Source organism: Triticum dicoccoides, chromosome 6A, assembly GCF_002162155.2.
Source record: "Triticum dicoccoides isolate Atlit2015 ecotype Zavitan chromosome 6A, WEW_v2.0, whole genome shotgun sequence".
NCBI lineage: Eukaryota > Viridiplantae > Streptophyta > Magnoliopsida > Poales > Poaceae > Triticum > Triticum dicoccoides.
In genome coordinates this window covers 16,177,470-16,193,362 of record NC_041390.1, presented here as the reverse complement: position 1 = coordinate 16,193,362, position 15,893 = coordinate 16,177,470, and the positions used below count along the sequence as shown (strand labels likewise).

The 15,893-nt window shown below is 45.5% G+C and overlaps 1 protein-coding gene across 1 annotated transcript; it reads left to right on the top strand.

The window, feature by feature from the left end:
- The first annotated feature begins 11,866 nt into the window (after nucleotides 1-11,866).
- LOC119319509 (peroxidase 45-like) lies at nucleotides 11,867-14,109 on the top strand. Its single transcript, XM_037593979.1, has 4 exons — nucleotides 11,867-12,097; nucleotides 12,174-12,371; nucleotides 13,485-13,644; nucleotides 13,733-14,109. Exons 1-4 carry the CDS (start codon nucleotides 11,867-11,869, stop codon nucleotides 14,107-14,109), a joined length of 966 nt encoding a protein of 321 aa, XP_037449876.1.
- The last annotated feature ends 1,784 nt before the right edge of the window (nucleotides 14,110-15,893 follow it).

Sequence of the window (15,893 nt, the reverse complement as noted above, 5' to 3'; positions counted from 1 at the left end):
GAAGGTGAGAAAATAACGATATCCGCCACGAGCCTCAATATTCATCGGACCACATACATCGGTATGTATGATTTCCAATAAATCTGTTGCTCTCTCCATAGTACCGGAGAATGGTGTTTTAGTCATCTTGCCCATGAGGCACAGTTCGCAAGTACCAAGTGATTCATAATCAAGTGGTTCCAAAAGTCCATTAGTATGGAGTTTCTTCATGCGTTTTACACCGATATGACCTAAACGACAGTGCCACAAATAAGTTGCACTTTCATTATCAACTCTGTATCTTTTGGTTTCAACATTATGAATATGTGTATTACTACTATCGAGATTTAGTAAGAATAGACCACTCTTCAAGGGTGCATGACCATAAAAGATATTACTCATATAAATAGAACAACCATTATTCTCTGATTTAAATGAATAACCGTCTCGCATTAAACAAGATCCAGATATAATGTTCATGCTCAACGCTGGCACCAAATAACAATTATTTAGGTCTAATATTAATCCCGAAGGTAGATGTAGAGGTAGCGTGCCGACCGCGATCACATCGACTTTGGAACCGTTTCCCACGTGCATCGTCACCTCGTCCTTTGCCAGTGCCCGCTTATTCTGTAGTCCCTGTTTCGAGTTGCAAATATTAGCAACAGAACCAGTATCAAATACCCAGGTGCTACTGCGAGCATTGGTAAGGTACACATCAATAACATGTATATCACATATACCTTTGTTCACCTTGCCATCCTTCTTATCCGCCAAATACTTGGGGCAGTTCTGCTTCCAGTGACCAGTCTGCTTGCAGTAGAAGCACTCAGTTTCAGGCTTAGGTCTAGACTTGGGTTTCTTCTCTTGAGCAGCAACTTGCTTGCCGTTCTTTTTGAAGTTCCCCTTTTTCTTCCCTTTGCCCTTTTTCTTGAAACTAGTGGTCTTGTTAACCATCAACACTTGATGCTCCTTCTTGATTTCTACCTCCGTAGCTTTTAGCATTGCGAAGAGCTCGGGAATAGTCTTGTTCATCCCTTGCATATTATAGTTCATCACGAAGCTCTTGTAGCTTGGTGGCAGTGATTGGAGAATTCTGTCAATGACGCAATCATCTGGAAGATGAACTCCCAATTGAATCAAGTGATTATTATACCCAGACATTTTGAGTATATGCTCACTGACAGAACTGTTCTCTTCCATCTTGCAGCTATAGAACTTATTGGAGACTTCATATCTCTCAATCCGGGCATTTGCTTGAAATATTAACTTCAACTCCTGGAACATCTCATATGCTCCATGACGTTCAAAACGTCGTTGAAGTCCCGATTCTAAGCCGTAAAGCATGGCACACTGAACTATCGAGTAGTCATCAGCTTTGCTCTGCCAGACGTTCATAACATCTGGCGTTGCTCCAGCAGCAGGCCTGGCACCCAGCGGTGCTTCCAGGACGTAATTCTTCTGTGCAGCAATGAGGATAATCCTCAAGTTACGGACCCAGTCCGTGTAATTGCTACCATCATCTTTCAACTTTGCTTTCTCAAGGAACGCATTAAAATTTAACGGAACAACAGCACGAGCCATCTATCAACATAAACAAGCAAGATATTATCAGGGACTAAGTTTATGATAAATTTTAAGTTCAATTAATCATATTATTAAAGAACTCCCACTTAGATAGACATCCCTCTAATCCTCTAAGTGATCACGTGATCCAAATCAACTAAACCATATCCGATCATCACGTGAGATGGAGTAGTTTCATCGGTGAACATCATTATGTTGATCATATCTACTATATGATTCACGCTCGACCTTTCGGTCTCCGTGTTCCGAGGCCATATCTGCATATGCTAGGCTCGTCAAGTTTAACCTGAGTATTCTGCGTGCGCAACTGTTTTGCACCCGTTGTATTTGAACGTAGAGCCTATCACACCCGATCATCACGTGGTGTCTCAGCACGAAGAACTTTTGCAACGGTGCATACTCAGGGAGAACACTTCTTGATAATTTAGTGAGAGATCATCTTATAATGCTACCGTCAATCAAAGCAAGATAAGATGCATAAAAAGATAAACATCACATGCAATCAATATAAGTGATATGATATGGCCATCATCATCTTGTGCTTGTGATCTCCATCTTCGAAGCACCGTCATGATCACCATCGTCACCGGCGCGACACCTTGATCTCCATCGTAGCATCGTTGTCGTCTCGCCAATCTTATGCTTCCACGACTATCACCAACCGTTTAGTAATAAAGTAAAGCATTACATCGCGATTGCATTGCATACAATAAAGCGACAACCATATGGCTCCTGCCAGTTGCCGATAACTTGGTTACAAAACATGATCATCTCATACAATAAAATTCAGCATCATGCCTTGACCATATCACATCACAACATGCCCTGCAAAAACAAGTTAGACGTCCTCTACTTTGTTGTTGCATGTTTTACGTGGCTGCTACGGGCTTAAGTAAGAACCAATCTCACCTACGCATCAAAACCACAACGATAGTTTGTCAAATAGACTCCGTTTTAACCTTCGCAAGGACCGGGCGTAGCCATACTTGGTTCAACTAAAGTTGGAGAGGCAGTCGCCCGCAAGCCATCTCTGTGCAAAGCACGTCGAGGGAACCGGTCTCGCGTAAGCGTACGCGTAAGGTTGGTCCGGGTCGTCTCGTCCAACAATACCGCTGAACCAAAATATGACATGCTGGTAGGCAGTATGACTTGTATCGTCCACAACTCACTTGTGTTCTACTCGTGCATATAACATCAACATCATTAACCTAGGCTCGGATGCCACTGTCGGGTTTCGTAGTAATTTCAAAAGTTTTCCTACGCGCACACAGGATCATGTGATGCATAGCAACGAGAGGAGAGTGTTGTCTACGTACCCAACGTAGACCGACTGCGGAAGCAATGACACGATGTAGAGGAAGTAGTCGTACGTCTTCACGATCCAACCGATCAAGCACCGAAACTACGGCACCTCCGAGTTCGAGCACACGTTCAGCTCGATGACGATCCCCGGACTCCGATCCAGCAAAGTGTCGGGGAAGAGTTTCGTCAGCACGACGGCGTGGTGACGATCTTGATGAACTACAGCAGCAGGGCTTCGCCTAAACTCCGCTACAGTATTATCGAGGAATATGGTGGCAGGGGGCACCGCACACGGCTAAGGAATCGATCACGTGGATCAACTTGTGTCAACTTGTGTGTTTAGAGGTGCCCCTGCCTCCGTATATAAAGGAGGAGAGGAGGGGAGGCTGGCCGGCCAAAGAGGGAGGCGCAGGAGAGTCCTACTCCCTCTGGGAGTAGGATTCCTCCCCCCAATCCTAGTCCAACTAGGATTCCTCGGAGGGGAAGGGAGAGAGGGGGGCCGGCCACCTTCTCCTAGTCCTAAAAGGACTAGGGGAGGGGAAAGAGGCGCAGCCACCTTGGGCTGCCCCTTTCTCCTTTCCACTAAGGCCCATGATGGCCCATATGGCTCCCGGGGGGTTCCGGTAACCTCCCGGTAACCCGGTAAAATCCCGATTTCATCCGGAACACTTCCGATGTCCAAACATAGGCTTCCAATATATCAATCTTTACGTCTCGACCATTTCGAGACTCCTCGTCATGTCCTTGATCACATCCGGGACTCCGAACAACCTTCGGTACATCAAAATGCATAAACTCATAATATAACTGTCATCGTAACCTTAAGCGTGCGGACCCTACGGGTTCGAGAACAATGTAGACATGACCGAGACATGTCTCTGGTCAATAACCAATAGCGGGACCTGGATGCCCATATTGGCTCCTACATATTCTACGAAGATCTTTATCGGTCAGACCGCATAACAACATACGTTGTTCCCTTTGTCATCGGTATGTTACTTGCCCGAGATTCGATCGTCGGTATCCAATACCTAGTTCAATCTCGTTAACGGCAAGTCTCTTTACTCGTTCCGTAATACATCATCTCACAACTAACATATTAGTTGTAATGCTTGCAAGGCTTATGTGATGTGTATTACCGAGAGGGCCCAGAGATACCCCTCCGACAATCGGAGTGACAAATCCTAATCTCGAAATACGCCAACCCAACATCGACCATTGGAGACACCTGTAGTACTCCTTTATAATCACCCATTTACGTTGTGACGTTTGGTAGTACCCAAAGTGTTCCTCCGGTAAACGGGAGTTGCATAATCTCATAGTCGTAGGAACATGTATAAGTCATGAAGAAAGCAATAGCAACATACTAAACGATCAGGTGCTAAGCTAATGGAATGGGTCATGTCAATCAGATCATTCTACTAATGATGTGACCTCGTTAATCAAATAACAACTCATTGTTCATGGTTAGGAAACATAACCATCTTTGATTAACGAGCTAGTCAAGTAGAGGCATACTAGTGACACTCTGTTTGTCTATGTATTCACACATGTATTATGTTTCCGGAAAATACAATTCTAGCATGAATAATAAACATTTATCATGATTATAAGGAAATAAATAATAACTTTATTATTGCCTCTAGGGCATATTTCCTTCACTAGGCGCTAAGACTCCAGCCCCACGGTGGGCGCCAACTGTCGTGGTTCTAACTCTGACAGTGAGGTAGGGGGGTATGTATGGAGAGGCTAGATCTCAGCTATGGAGAAGTTGTAAATACACCAGGATGTACGAGTTCGGGCCCTTCGGGGGGGAAGTAACAGCCCTACGTCTCGGTGCCCGGAGGCGGTCGACTGGATTATGTGTGTATGAATTACAGGGGTGCCAACCCCTGCTACTGAGGAGGGGGTGGCTTATATAGAGTTCGCCACACCCCTCCGGTCCTCAGTAATGCAGGGTTAAAATACATTAAGACTAGGCGTTACTGGTAACGTCCCTATTAAAGTGCTATGATGACCATAAAGACTACTTAATGGCCGACCGTTTGCTTGCGGAGTGACTTTAGATCTCCTATCAGTCGAGTGGTTGGCTTCGTAGTCGAGTGGTAGCTTCCTGGTCGAGTGTCTTGAATCCGTCGAGTGGGATACCTTCAAGTCGATTGAAAGGTGACTTCTTCCAGGGATGTCCTTGGGTAGGGCTCTTAGGACAGGTCCATGCCCCTACCCTAGGTAAATAGCTTCATCACCTGGTACCCGGCGCTAGTGCCAACGATATTCGCCGAGTGCTGCTCCTCATCGCCATGGAAGGAGCTGTCGAAGCGCTTGTGGCACTTCAAGGCAACATGTCCTTTTATGCCACACAACTGACACGTGGGCCGCTGTCCCCCACCATTTCCATTGTTGCCACCGTAACCACGGCCTCTGCTACGACCATTTCCACCATTTCCGCGGCCGCGGCCTCGACCGCCACCATAATTGCCACGACCTTGTTCGCGTTGATTGATGCATCCTGACTGTTTGCCGGAGAAGTTGGCGGAGTGGTTGGAGCCCGTACCGACGTAGCTAGCCGAGGAGCTCGAACCAAGCTGGAAGTCGGAGCTGTACTGCTCATGACGATGCTCATGGCCAAGAAGAGCAACATAGACATCATCAAGAGTCAAATCAGTCTTCATGTTCAGTGAGTCCACGAGGGACTCGTACTCCGCCCCAAGGCCTGACAACAGGTAAGAAACGATCTCATCAGCATGAAGAGGCTGCCCGATGGATGCAAGTGTGTCAGCCAAGGTCTTCTTCATCTTGAAGTAGTCTGTGCCCGTCATGTCGCGCCTTTTCGGAGTAGCCAGTTGTACGCGTATCTGAACGAGGCGAGAACGAGAGCACGATGCAAACATCCGCTCCAGCTGCCCCAGGCCTCAGCCGCAGAGGTGGCAGCCATGACGTACGGCAAGATGTCCTCGGAGACGGTAGCGAGGATGCCGCCGAGGATCGTCTGGTCCTTACGGTACCAGATGGTGTACTCCGGGTACTCCACCTGAGTGGTGGTGCGCGCATCGCCTGTGCCCGTGGTCTGGTCCACGGTCGAAGCAGGCGCCATCTCTCTGCCAGATGCGATGCCAAGGAGATCGTAGGTGCGCAGGAATGCGAGGAACTGTGCCTTCCACATGAGATGGTTGTCGCGAGAGAGACGCACGGTGACGACGGTGGTAGCCGCCGGCACGGAAGCCATGAGAGAGGAGGAAGAGGTTGACATTGGTCAGATGGCGTCTGATACCATGTAAACAGAAGTATTTCTGTGTTAAGCCGTGATGAACCTCACCGGCTGTCTTCTCTTTATATACAGAACACCTAGGTTGAGTTACAGCAGCAGTTACAAACACATGATCATGGATAATAAAGAAAGAACTCTAGACCTTCTATATTCTAGCACTAAGCTCTAATTGCTCAACGTTACAACTCATGTGAGGAGCAGCACTAACTCATAGTTATTCTAACAAAAGCTTTTTCCAGCAGCTAGATCCACTTATGGACGCTCTCTTTTCGCATGCGCGGCACACTATTTTGGGCACGTGCTTGGGGGAAGCACATCCATGTGAGGGACCTGGAGGTAGAAGATGAGCCTCAAGGGAAAACATGTGGATGTGCTCTCTTCGTTTGACATAAGAATGGAAGTATGGTTGCATGGGTCCTACATGCCGCATAGTCATGGGATTGGATATGCAACACAACCCATGTTGCAAAAGCAACCTCCGCAATACGGGCCACATTGCAAAGCTTATGCGTGTAATGAGGGTTTGTTCTCTGTAGTACGATTGATAGTAATCTGATAGTCGTAGAGGCGGACGACGCACGCCAACGATCCGCTGGGTGATGGCAAACGTTTCCCAAAATAATAAGCCAACAAAATGCATCAACACACGTGAGGTTACACACTTGAAAAAAAGTGATACTAGGCCACTATTATCATTTCCAGCAGGCCACCTGCATCTTAGTTCAGTAAAGGATTCTTTTTCTCCATACCATTTTTTTATCCCAAAGGGGCAGACAAACTGGTTTTCGTAGAATCTTAGAAATTTCAGATTTTTTTTCGTCCAAAAGTATTCAAATGATTTTGAATTTATTTTTTCCACCAAATAGTATTATTTTTAGGGAACCGGGATATGCCTCCTTTGAAAAACTGTATTATAATATACGTATTAGTAGCAAAAGAGTCCGTGTTGCAACACGAGAAAAAAAGAAGACATACCCCTAATCCAATGACCATGACTGAAGAAGTCAATAGGTCCAAGTCATTTACTTTAACTTGTCATTAGCAAAAGAAGTCGTATGTTGCAATGGAAAAAAAAAGAATACCACACGCCCCTAACTCTGTAAACCATGATGCAAGAGTCAAGACCCCAATAGGTTTATGTGCATCCCATCTGTATCGCCGCTGATCCAACTTTCCACCCTCGTTGACAGTGGCCTCAATGCTCACACAACCAACAACGCATTTTGAATATGGTCAATCTTAAGGTCTCTCTCTATCTATCTATCTATCTATCTATCTATCTATCTATCTATCTATCTATCTATCTATCTATCTATCTAACACCAGATATCTGCTTTCTTTTCTTTCCCTGCAAGCTTTTGTCGAGGCGTGCATGCGAGGTTATAGATTGTTTTTTGTCTCTAATGTGATTTTGCTGAGGTGTTGATTTTCAATCCGGATCTACATCGGTATAAAAGAAAGATGGATCATACGTTTTTGATTAAGGTTGCATCATAAATATCATTTAAAAATGTTTAATAGGCAAACCAACATCATATTCATATTCTACATATTTTCCTAATTAACTTTCATATGTAACATCTCAAAATTGGAGTTAGGTTTGAAAGTTATGGGTATTGTTAAAAAGCATTTGAATCTCCCAAAAAATGTTGTTTTGTACATGGACTGCGGGTTTATTAAATGAACTATCAGCGGGTTTTCCGAAGAAAGCGGAAGGTTTTCTGGATTCACTTAAAACAGGACCGTGAGTTCATTAACCGAAAGATTAGTGGGGGTTTCGACAAAAACGATTTTTTTTCTTATTAACTTAAAATAGGACCACATGTTCATTTTAGGAAACAGTAAGTTCTCAACAAAATTACCAATGAGCATGCAGAAGCACTAATTACTTTATTAATAAGTGGTTGCGATTCCCCAAGAGGCGGCACCATCGAAGGACCATTCTCATGTGGGGGTTCAATCAAGGTTTGGGATGCTTAAAAAAAGTTACTATGATTTTTACTCTAGATAATTGCCATCCCCCAAATTTACTCTTTTTGTTAGAAGCAAGGACTGTGGCCCAGCGTTAAATTATTAGCACCCTTGCAAACACCACAAGTAGAAACAATTTTCACAAAATTGCAAGTGACATATTTGATTACTTTGTTTTTGTTGATTTTTTCATGAGATGTTTCACGCCATGCCACTGTTCAAAAGAATGACATGTTTGTGATAGCATTTGTTCTTTGTTTCTGCCATGGACCAATACAAAATGCAATGTCACAGTAAAAAAAGTCTAGAAGTGTACCGTCCTCCTAATAATAAAAATGCCACGTTATTAATAATAAATTGCCATGTACAAAAACAAACTTGACTTGTAAACCTTAGGAAATAAAATGCCATCCTCTTAATAATAAAAATGTCATTCTCTTAATAATAAAATGCTTCCATATACAAAAACAAACCCGACATGTGAACATTAGCAAATAAAAATGTCATCCTCTTAATAATAAAAATGTTATCCTCTTAAAAATATAAATGTCATGTTATTAATAATAAACAGTCATGTACAAAAACAAACCTGACTTGTGAACATTAGGAAAAAATGATCAAATTTGCCATGTGACGAAGTTCAAAAAATTATAAAAACTGCCTTGTTAATATTTTTAGAAAAATTGCCATGTACCCAAGCAAAAGAAACTATATTTTGCCATATCGTAAAAAAGTAGACAAAAAGGAGGGACCATGATTCTATGCTAGGTCTCCCATGTGGCTGTTGACGTCGCTAGTCTTTGTGGTGGGTGGTAGTGTTTTTTATAGGACAACATTCACTAGATTTTGTATCACAGCGAACGAGTCCAAAAGTTGACGTGTCTCCTATCCCCAGTGCCAAGACTCATGCAACGAAACCAATGGAAGAGAGCGTGTTCACCAGGATTGGCCCCCAGCAAACGGTCGCTAGTTTACATTTCCGGTTATGTTTACCTACAACATACACAAACTCGTGCTTGTTCTGGTGGTCTATTTGTTGTGCTCCTTCTGCTTAGATCGTGGGACTGAGTCCTCCTAGCTAAGCTTCTTTTTTTTAACACAAGTGGCCCACTGGCAGAGACAAGAAACACGCGACCGATTCCACGGCCTCCAAGGTGAAAGTTGGTAGGCGTTTCCGCTATGGTAAAGCAGGTTGTGTCTCTACAAAGTCATAGGCGCACTACATGATCATTTGTTTAGTTCAAATTCAAATAATTTGGAGAAAAGAAATTGGTAACGACATTTCTCGGTGGGTAACGAAAACGCAGGTCACATTCAATACACATGAGATATGATGGCTCAAGGTGGAGAACCATGAGACGACATGTGAAACTGTGAGTGTATGGCCGCACTCCGACAATTCCTAGGGTGATTTTCATCGATTAAAGTGGAACTGGGAGTTCTCCACATGCGCGCTGCCTCACTTCTCGCTGGAATGAGGGGGTTAGGGTTCAGGGCACTCTTTATTGATTGGTACATGATCTTTCTAAATTTTTTTGAACATTAGTACAGACACAAGCGCTCATATACACGCGCATACAGTCATCCCTATGAACCCGCACACACACACTCTACCCCTATGAGCACCTCCGAAAGACTGAGCCGACATATTATCTTGAGATTTACGAAGTCACCGTAGGCGCCTGGTCATCGACGGGAATGTCTCCTCTCATTGAATGCGCATCGCCGGAAATCCTGAAATAAATCCAGGAATAAATGCGAGCACCAGGATTTGAACCCTGGTGGGCTGGGGATACCACAGTCCCTCTAACCATCCAACCACAGGTTGGTTCGCACATGAATTCTACTCCTAATGGAACAGTTGGTAGTCTTCGCGGTTAATTTTCGTCCGGTTTTTTCATCACCAAGATATTGAAGTTTAGTGGTAACTTGAGTTTCCAAACGAATTTGTGCAAAACTTGTAACCCTCGTTGGCCATTTCGACATACAAAGATCCAATAGAGAAGATACCCCACATAGTCAGGCTCCAATAGAAGATGTCAGGTTCGTGTGATTGGTTAACTGCCATCAACATATTAACAAGGTACAAGTACAACCATGCCACGCAGTTACAACCAAGAGTGCACGCTGAAAACCAAGTATCCGTGGTATTTTTGCAAATTATTATTTTTTCCGTTCAAGGGCTCCCCGCCCCAATTTCATTCATATGAAATTGATCGTACACGACACCGGTTTGAAAAAAAAGGAAACCAAGCATCACCAGAAAGGCACAACCCCCCACCTGATCTCAAATATCTTGTTATATACTTCCTCCGTTCCAAAATAATTGAAGTTCTAGCTATGTCATAAGTCAAACTTGTTTATCTTTGACCAACTTTACGTAAAAACCAACAAAGATCTACAACACTATATATACATAGTTCAAAATATATTTAACGCTAAATTTCATTAGACCAATTTGGTGTTCTAGACTTCGTGAAACTTGAACTAGTTGAACTTAGGCAAACCTAAAACTTCAATAATTTTGAAACGGAGAGAGTAACTCCTACACAATATTTGAGCTCCAAAGACCAAACTAAACCAGATCCCAGAAAAGCGAACCATCACTACAGTTTCTTTCTTGTAACAGAACTGAGACTACGAGTCTTCAACATTACAATTACAACTTTCTATCCGCAAAACTTGATTCACATCTCATCAGTGCACCTTTTTCGCCGAAAACTTTTTTTTCTCAAGAACCCCTGGTGAAACGGCAAAGCATCCAGTGATCCGCTGCACCATTGGCCCCCAGCCTTTTCTCCTGTGAAAAATCTCAACAGCTCTTTGATGGTTTTTTTTTTGCCCCTATTCGCTGGCTCGATGCTCCTTTGTGTACGGTATGCCATATACCAATATGAAAACAGATTAAATGCTAAATATACCACTGCAATAGGATCATACTGAATCTACTCCGGAAATGAGCGTTATCTCTAGTTTTCCATATCGATCAAATAATCGCAGCAATAACTTAACAATGCTCCAAGCATATACCAGCTGGCTACATCACAATGAAGGAACAAGTGATCCATATATTTTTCTCATCACAAAATAAGCAGTTATCATTATCTGCGCCTCCCCTTTTATTACTAGACCACATACATTATCCCTAGGTAATTCCCAATTAAAGATATCCGTCGTAGTAGTGTGTTGCCGTTGAGTGATGATATGTAAACCTCGTGTCTCTACCATTCCCACCAAAGAACAAACCTGCGCTAAAGAAATGGTCCTTCACTTGTACGTTACCAGAACAGTGAGCTGTCACATGAGACAAATTTTGAAGTGGAGATATTTGTCACTTTGCAACTCCTGCCATTTGAGACAGATATGTGGAGGTGACGATGACAGTTTGCAGTGCACTGGAGTCCAAGCGACACATGCAATAACGACGTGGACATTTTTGGAGGTGACAACGCGGCAGTTTGAAAGTATGTTCATGAATGCGTACATCCTTATTCGATGGTAAGGATCCAGCGCACTTGAACATCACCGAGACACCAACGTTGTCGTGGCGTGAGCCTCAGTGCAGTTTTGCTTTAGTCACGTTGGACCAGCAGCGGCCGCCGGCGGATGGACGCACGCGGCGCTCCGATCGGCCGTCGAATATATATGCTGGAGTAGGGCGGCAGCCATCACTCTCTCGTACTGCATCTTGTAGAAGATCACGCAACGCAACAGACTTAACAAAAATAACAATTGATTGAAGCAGGGTCGATCCATTCCATGGCGAACCTCGAGTCGTTAGCCTCACTCGCCGCCATCGTCGTCCTCATCCTCCTCGAAGTCGCTGTCCTGTCCTCGTTCGCGGCCGCGCAGCTGCGGCCGGACTACTACGCCAGCGTCTGCCCCAACCTGGAGGGCATTGTCCGGTACTCAGTGAAGCAGTCCATGGCCAAGTCCCCCATCTCCGCGCCCGCTACCCTCAGGCTCTTCTTCCATGACTGCGCCGTCATGGTACGGTTAACAGGCAAGTAATAACAGCGCTCTCTTGCACAACTGACAGACTGACCGACGCACGTCATGCGTGCAGGGCTGTGACGCGTCGGTGATGATCATCAGCCCGACCGGCGACGACGAGTGGCGGAACCAGGATGACTATTCGCTGAAGCCGGAGGGCTTCCAGACGATCCTGGACGCCAAGGCTGCCGTGGACAGCGACCCTCAATGCCGTTACAAGGTGTCCTGCGCCGACATAATCGCCCTCGCCACAAGAGAGTCCGTCTCCCAGGTAGTGTTGTTCTAGCCAAATATGTGAAAATCGATAAATATCATATATATCACATGTACTTGATATATACCCAGCCATATAACAAAGTAAAGTTTGGTGCATACAGCCAATTACAGGAACAAACCATTGAGCAATAACAAAGGCATAGCAGAGAACATCCAACCATAATAAAGCAAAGCATGGCATATATAGCTTTAGCGTGACGCTAAACTAACGTCCAAATTTAGTAGTACATAACACGTGCAGCTTTAATTTTGCGCAATAGCCCATTATTTAAAATAAAATACAGTAGGAAGAGGACCATTTTCCTTTGCCATGAGACGACCATGAACAAATGTGTTGTAGACTGTGTTTTGACTTTCGGTTTGAATCATTTTTCGTCCTTGGCCGAAATGGCCGAATTTCGGACATTTCAAATATTTCAGCAAAATCTCGGACGAAATTTCACAAACAAAATTTGAATTTTTGGATGAAATTTGGCGAAATTTGAACAAAATTTGAAATGAAACAGAGCATAAGTACAGCAAAGCAAGAACCATCAGGAGAATTATACAATATTTAGCAAATAAGCTCTAGGGATTAATAAAACTGCATCTGTCCAACAACCATCAGCCTCCAACGTAACATTATAACACTACTAACATCAGTTCGAACCATCTTTGTCGCCCTTGATGCTGCTGCCGCTGTTCCGTGCTCCTGCCTGCATTGAACTGGTCCGCTCGTGCACGGTCACCTCCTTTGCCGCAGCAGTCGAGCACCATGCCGTAGCCTTGGAGAAACAACAGAGAGGAGGTGGCTGAGGTGGAGGAAAGCTGGGGGACACTGGAGGTGGGGCGCCTTGGCCGGAGAACCAAAAGAACCCTGTGCGCGGCTGCGGCGGCGCACACAGGAGGAGAACGAGAGGAAAAGAGCTTTCTAGGGTTAGGGCGCTTGGTCTCCTCGTTTTGTATCACCCGATCCACAGTAGGAACTCGCTGGAAGCTGGGCTGGGCCAAAAAAATTTAAATTGGGCCGAAATTTTTGGCCGACAGAGACATATGCCGGGCCCTAGCGAAATGGCCGAAATTCGGCCGAAATTGGTTTTTTTCGGCCGAAAATCAAAACACATTGTAGAGCGGAGGGCCCAACTACACAGTGGAGCTGGGCAGGTACGATGGGAAGATCTCGACGACGAACAGCGTCATGCTGCCGCACGTCAACGACAACCTCGACAGCCTCAATGCCTTCTTCTATACCCTAGGCCTCTCCCAGATCGACATGATCGCATTATCAGGTACATGATTCAGCTCAACACGTCGTCGACTTCTGAATCTGATCACGTCGGCCGACCTGTTGTTGACCACCATATACCACCCCCTCAGGTGCCCACACCTTGGGCGCGGCGGACTGCAGCTTCTTCCAGAACAGGACCAAGGGCAAGGACCCGAGCATGAACACGAGCTTTGACGCGCAGCTTCAAGGCACCTGTGCCAGACAGAACTTCGCTTTCCTGGACGACGTGACACCGGTGGGATTCGACAACTCCTACTTCAAGCTCCTGCAGAACGGCAGGGGGCTCCTGGGCTCCGACCAGGTGTTGTACACAGACGAGAGATCACGCAGTACCGTAGACTACTACGCGTCCAACCAGAGCACCTTCTTCTACGACTTTAGCGTCGCCATGACAAAGCTCGGCAGGGTTGGGGTGAAGACGGCCGCTGACGGCGAGATACGCCGTGACTGTCGGTATCCAAATTAGATACTTATAGCATATGAAGATTGCTCATTGCCCAAACCCTATGCGATTGTAAAATGTGTAAGGGTGAATTCTATATATGCCATTGTAAATTTACCAAATATGCCACTGAAATTTTGCAACACGTATACATATTCCACTACCGTCAGTTCACTGGTAGTGGACCGTCAAGTGGCAGCTGAAAAATATAATTTTGCACTTGGTCATACCTTGATGATTTAGCCAAATGACTGAATTTTGCAGCGTAGTACACACATAGGAACATGGGACCCGCTCATGACTGCACTTCTATGCGATGATTTAGTTCACAGTTTTTTACTTTCATATAATGGATAATCCATATTCAAGAACAAATAAGATTTACTCCTTGTTGAATAATGATTTCGCCATTTCATACGTTGAGGGAAGAACAGATCTGAGCGTCAAGAACTCATCCAAAATCTCCACCTACATCCCAGGAATCAGTGAAATTTTGTACTCCCTCCGATCCAAATTAATTGATGCAGCCTCTATACAACCTCTATACAATGTTGTATAGAGGTTGCATCAATTAATTCAGATTGTAGGGTGTAGTAACTTAAGGGAAGGAAAGCGAGGGCAAAATGATGAATCAAGGCTCTTGAGGAGCAAGATAGAGCACAGTGGAGAGGTCGAGTTGCACCGGATCACCGTGTAGCTGCAGTGGTTGCAGATGAGGATCACGCGATGAAGGTGGAGCCCAACGGCGGCGGTGAGAAGGGCGCATGTGTATAGCCCCAAGCAGTCCTTGCTGCTCAGGGACCGGACAAGGAGAGAAGGTATGAAGCTGTTACCGCCGTGGCCATGGCTGTTGCGTAGGAAGACGCCGAGCGTGAGATGGTGGAAGAAGAAGCCGGAGGAGGACCTTGCTGCCGCAGTGTGGGAAGAGAGCAAGGCCGGAGCGACCGTTGTGCTTGCTGCCCCCACGGCCCTCCTGCGCCGTGCTGCAAGTGGTTGATCGAGGAGGCTGTTGGAAATTCACCCTCAGGATCGATCACATCAAATAGCACGAACGCATGCGCACATAAAAACTGATAGCTAAGGGCCCTTGCCGTGCCCTTATTTCCTCTCTTTATTTCTTTTTCTCGTTTTCTCTCGGTACAAAACTCAAGCGCTGCTGCTGCTTATATAAGTGCAGCCACCACCCCAGCACAGGACCTACTCGTACGTTTACTACTAAACCAACACGGACATGGACGGACTCTGCTACAGATTCCTAATTCAACTAGAGATCTGACACACGTACACGTACTAGTACTAGGAAACTACAAACCACAACTCATGATAGCTTTCCTATTCTACTATTAACACGTGCACTTTCCAAACTAATTAACCGGCAACTTTGATCAGTCTTAAACTAACTTAGGCATTGTTTGGATTATTCCAACAGAGGCGATAGCTGGTGTGTGGGGGTGGGGTGACTTGGGCCAGTGGCTGGGGAGGGAGACCAGGGCCGTCTTCTGGCAGGAGTGCGGCGGCCATCGGATGGGGAGGATGACCGGGACCGGCGCGGCTGAAGCGGGAATGGCGACAGTGGCTGGATCATGGAAGGAGAGACTCAGGCGAAGAAGGTTGTGCCTAGTGCGGGACAGATATAGGTGGCTGGTGGGCGTGCTCGTCAGAATCCAGGCGTCCCGCCGGCTGGACGACGGCGCAGCGTAGAGAGCTCCCCGGTGAGTTTTCTTGGCGCTCAGCGGCGGTCCTTGGGGTCCCTCCTCGCCGGTGGTCGGGCCTGCGACGGTGGCTTTATGTGTTTTACGATGACAACT